Source organism: Corapipo altera, unplaced genomic scaffold, assembly GCF_003945725.1.
Source record: "Corapipo altera isolate COAL_440 unplaced genomic scaffold, ASM394572v1 60810, whole genome shotgun sequence".
Classification (NCBI taxonomy): Eukaryota; Metazoa; Chordata; class Aves; order Passeriformes; family Pipridae; genus Corapipo; species Corapipo altera.
The window spans coordinates 1-4486 of NW_020885571.1; the positions used below are offsets into that span (position 1 = coordinate 1).

The window sequence follows — 4486 nt, forward strand, 5'->3', positions numbered from 1 at the left end:
CCCCCCCCCAACCCCTGGAGACCCCCCCGAGCCCCGGAGCCCCCCCTGGGTGCGTTTTTGGGCCCCCCCAGGAGCCGAAATGCGGGTGGACGTGGGGGAGGTGCTGAACCAGCGCCGCTTCTGCAACAAGGTCTGGAACGGGACCCGCTTCGTCCTGGGGGCCCTGGGGGAGGAATTCCGGCCCCCCCACCCTGAGCAGGTAATGGGGGGAGGGGGCAGGGGACCCTCAGGCACTGCCTGGAACTCAACAGGACCCCCCAGAATTCACAGGGACCCCCAGAACCCACAGGGACACCCTCCAAAACCTACAGGGACCCCCTAGGGACCCCCCAGAGTCCTCTGGGACCCTTAGAGCCTGCAGGGACTCCCAGAACCTACAGGGACCCCCAGGGACCCCCCAGAACCTACAGGGACCCCCAAAACCAACAGGGACCCTCCCCAGAACCTACAGGGACCACCAAGGATCCTCCAGAATCCCCCAGTCCCATTCCCGGTGGTCCCATGGATCTCTGGGTCCTTTCTGACCCCCCCAATCCCATTCCAGGTTGTTCCCAGTGACCCCATGGAGCGCTGGGTGCTGTCCCGCCTGGCCGGGGCCGTGTCCGAGTGCAGCCGCCGCCTGGAATCCCTGGAATTGCACCTGGCCCTGGGGGCCGTGCAGCACTTCTGGCTCCGCAGCTTCTGCGACGTCTTCCTGGTGAGTGGGTCCCAAAATCCTCCTTTCCCGGGGGGTCCCAAAATCCCCCTTTCCCAGGGGGTCCCCATTTCAGGGGTCTCTGTGCCCCCCCCTCACCTCTCCCTGTCCCTGTTTTTCCCAGGAGAGCTCCAAGGTGTCCCTGAGGACCCCGGGGGGTGCCGGGGGGTGCCCGGGGGGGGGTCCCCGGGGGGTGCTGCTGGTCTGTGCCGAGCTGGGGCTGCGGCTCCTGAGCCCCTTCGCCCCCTTCGTGGCCGAGGAGCTTTGGCAGCGCCTGCCCCGACCCCCCCCCGCGCCCCCCACCCTCTGCACGGCCCCTTTCCCCGACCCCCAGAAAACGGTGGGTCTGGGGGGGCATTTGGGGGGGTTTGATCTCGGGGATGGGTCTGGGGGGTCACTGGGGGGGTTCTGGGGGGATTTGATCTCAGGGATGGGGATGGGGGGTCCCTGGTGGGTCTGGGGTAGTTGGAGGGGGTTGATCTCAGGGATAGGTCGGGGGGGAAACTCTGGGGGGGGGGGTTTGGGGGGGTTTGATCGCAGAGATGGGTCTGGGTGGGGGTCCCTGGTGGGGTTCAGGGGGTTTTTGACTTTGGGGATGGGTCTGGGGGGCTCCCTGAGGGTGTCCTGCCCCCCTGACCCCCCTTTTTCCCCCCCCCAGGCCCACTGGCGCTGCCCTGAGGCTGAGGCTCAGGTGTTGGCCATGCTGGACGTGGTGCGGGCGCTCCGGGGGCTCCACGAGACCTTCCGGCTCAGGGGGACCCGACCCCAGGGTGAGCGGGGCGGGGGGGGCAAAATGGCGGCCAGGGTGGGAGGGGACTACAAGTCCCAGAGTGCCTTGGGGGAAGTCAATATGGCTGCTGTGGGGAACTACAAGTCCCAGCATGCCCTGGTGGTTCCAATATGGCTGCCAGGAGGGGACTACGAGTCCCATCATGCTTTGGGGGTCAGCCAAGATGGCTGCCAGAGCATGGGGGACTACAAGTCCCATGATGCTTTGGGCCAACCCAAGATGGGCACCATGAGGGGAACCACAACTCCCATCATGCACCTGCTCACCCGCTAAGATGGCGACCGCCGCGTTTCCCCCTCACGGGGGCAGCCATCTTGTCTGCCGGCCATCTTGGTGGGCATGTCCAACCCCTTTTCCCTCCCCCCCAGTGCTGGTGAGCTGCCCGGATCAGACCCGCCATTGGCTGCAGGAGCTCAGCCCCACCCTCCGCGCCCTGTCGGGGGCGGGGTCCATTCAGCTCCTCCCCCCGGGGGCGGAGCCAGGCCCGGGCTGGGCGGCGGCTCCCGCGGGGGAACAAACCTGGGCCTACCTGGACCTGCAGGTGAGGGCGGGGCCGGGGGGCGGGGCCAAAGGGGATTCTGGGAAATCCCTTGGAATTCTCCCCCCCCCCCTCCCGGGCTCTGAGGAGTTTTGGGACCCCCCCGGATGGGGGGGTCCCAAAACCCCTCAGAACCCGGGGGGGGGGACACGGGAGGTCCCAAATTCCCCCCACTTTTCCCAAATTCCCCCCATTTTTCCCCATTTTCCCCCATTTTTCCCAGGGCCTTTCCGACCCCGCCCAGACCCGGGACCAGCTCCGGGCTCGGACTTTGAGGGTCCGGCGGCGCCTCCAGACCCTCGGGGGGTCCCCGGGGGGGTCCCAGCAGCACCAGGTGCTCATTAGCGCTAATTAAGGGTTAATTAGTGGGCTGTGAGGCGCTAATTAAGCTCCTCTCACGGGAAGGGGGGAGGGTCCTTGACCTCCTTAATGGGGCGACCTAATTAGCGGTGCCCTAATTAATTGCCTCTTAACTCACAATTAACGCTTTATTAACTCCTTGTTAGTTCTTCTTTGGCTCCTAATTAACCCTAATTAAATCCTACTTAGCTCTAAATTGCTGCCTCGTTAATTTCTAACTAACTCCTTATCCACTCCTTTTTAACTAATTTTTAACTCTTAATTAACACTTCATTAACTCTCAATTAACACCTTATTAACTTTTTATTGATGCTTAATTAGCTCCTTTTAAACTCCTAATTTGTAATGAACTGTTTTTTATCTCTTAATTAAGTCCTTATTAATCTCGAATTAACTCTTAATTGGCATTTTATTTATTCCAGTTGACTAAGTCCTTATTAACTCCTTATTGACAGTTAATTAAGCCCTAATTAGCTGCTAAATAACTCACCTCCTGATGAACTCCTTACTAACTTCTAATTAAGTTTTAATTAACTCCATATTACCTTTGAGTTAACTCGTGAACTCCTAATTAACCGCTGGTTAGCTGATGAGTGCATTGTTGCCCCCTAATTAGCGCTAATTAGTACTAATTGCCCCCAGGTGTCGCTGCTGGAGGCGGAGCTTTCCCGGCTGGAACGAGCCCTGGCGGCTCTGGAGCCCCTTGGGGACCCCCCCGGGCCAATAAACCCCCCTAATTAACCCCCCTGGCCTCGTTAGTGCTCATTAAGCGCCGTGAGGGGGCGTGGCTTGGGGAGGAGGGGGTGTGGCTTGTGGTGAAGGGCGGGGCTTGCGATGGGGCGGGGCTTGGTGGGACCCCAAAGCGCAAGAACCCCCCCCAAAAAACCCCTTAATTGCACCCCAAACTTCGTTAGTCCTAATTAAGGAGGTGCCCTTTATTACAGGGGGCGGGGCTTGGGAAGGGGGGCGGGGCTTGGGGAAGGGGCGGGGTTTGTTTTGCAGGCCACGCCCCCTCCCAATTGGGTCGCCAGAGAGCGACGGGAGCGGCTGGGACCCCAAAATTGGGCTGGGAGACCCCAAAATTGGGCTGAGAGACCCCAGAATTGGGGTCTGGGAACCCAAAATTTGGGCTGAGAGACCCCAAAAATCGGTCTCTGGAACCCCCAGCTTTGGCTGAGGGACCCCAAATCGGGCTCAGAGACCCCAAAATCAGGTTCTGAGACCCCAAACTTGGGCTCAGAGACCCCAAAGTCGGGCTCTGAGACCCCAAAGTCGGGCTGGGGCCCCCCCCGTCCCCCCTGTCCCCACCATGTGGTGACACCGGAATTGGGACCCCCCTGGAACCGAGACCCCCCCGGACTCCCCCGGGTGTCACCGACCTGCTGTCACCTGCAGCCACCTCAGGTACCGGCACCCCCCGTCTGTGTCACCCCCTTGTCCCCCCCTTGTCCCCCCTGTGTCTCCCTGTCCCCTGTGTCCCCCCATGTCCCCCCAATGTCCCCCCAATGTCCCCAAGTGTTCCCCCAATGTCCCCTTGTCCCTCCTGTGGTTCCCGGTGTCCCCCCTTTGTGTCCCCCCTGTGTCCCCCTGTCCCCAATGTCCCTGAGTGTCCCCCCCTTGTCCCCCCCATCCCCCAAAGTCCCCCCTGTCCCCTCACGTCCCCCATGTCCCCCCCATGTCCCCCCGTCCCCTCCTATCCCCTCATGTCCCCCATGTCCCCTCATCCCCTCCTGTCCCCCCCAATGACCCCCCTCTGTCCCCCCCAGGTCCCTCCCATGGCCCAGGGCGGCCCCTCCCCCGCGGTCCCTCCATGTCCCCTCCCTGGGGAGGTGACAGGGGGAGACCCCCCCGGGGACCCCCCGCCCCACTGGGGGGGTGACGGTGACGGTGACAGGGGGGTCACCGTGGTCACCAACAGCCCCTGGGCCGGCGGAGTCACCATCACCGTCACCGCCGCCGACGGAGGGGACACGGAGGACATTGGGGACATCCAGGACACTGGGGACATGGAGGACACTGGGGACATCCAGGACCTTGGGGACATGGAGGACACTGGGGACATGGAGGACATTGGGGACATCCAGGACATTGGGGACATGGAGGA

At 62.3% G+C, this 4486-nt stretch overlaps 2 protein-coding genes across 2 annotated transcripts in view; both read left to right on the plus strand.

Annotated features, from left to right (window-relative positions):
• The first annotated feature begins 71 nt into the window (after positions 1-71).
• On the plus strand, positions 72-3128 carry LOC113940625 (valine--tRNA ligase, mitochondrial-like). Its single transcript, XM_027631781.1, has 7 exons — positions 72-199; positions 545-697; positions 819-1034; positions 1353-1464; positions 1853-2025; positions 2246-2349; positions 3021-3128. The coding sequence occupies exons 1-7, from the start codon at positions 80-82 to the stop codon at positions 3121-3123; spliced, it is 981 nt and encodes a 326-aa protein (XP_027487582.1). The 5' UTR covers positions 72-79; the 3' UTR covers positions 3124-3128.
• A 1109-nt stretch (positions 3129-4237) lies between these two features.
• LOC113940626 (putative surface-exposed virulence protein BigA) overlaps positions 4238-4486 on the plus strand; it is a 5467-nt gene continuing 5218 nt past the window's right edge. The window contains exon 1 of the mRNA XM_027631782.1: positions 4238-4469. Coding sequence (XP_027487583.1) covers positions 4389-4469 — 81 coding nt within the window. The 5' untranslated portion in view covers positions 4238-4388. The remainder of the gene's footprint in view (positions 4470-4486) is intronic.

Coding starts and splice junctions, on each gene's coding strand:
- LOC113940625 (XM_027631781.1), top strand. CDS start 80: ATGCGGGTGGACGTGGGGGAGGTGCTGAACCAGCGCCGCTTCTGCAAC. Junction 1,035..1,352: donor TCCCCGACCCCCAGAAAACG/GTGGGTCTGGGG, acceptor TCCCCCCCCCAG/GCCCACTGGCGCTGCCCTGA. Junction 1,465..1,852: donor CAGGGGGACCCGACCCCAGG/GTGAGCGGGGCG, acceptor CCTCCCCCCCAG/TGCTGGTGAGCTGCCCGGAT.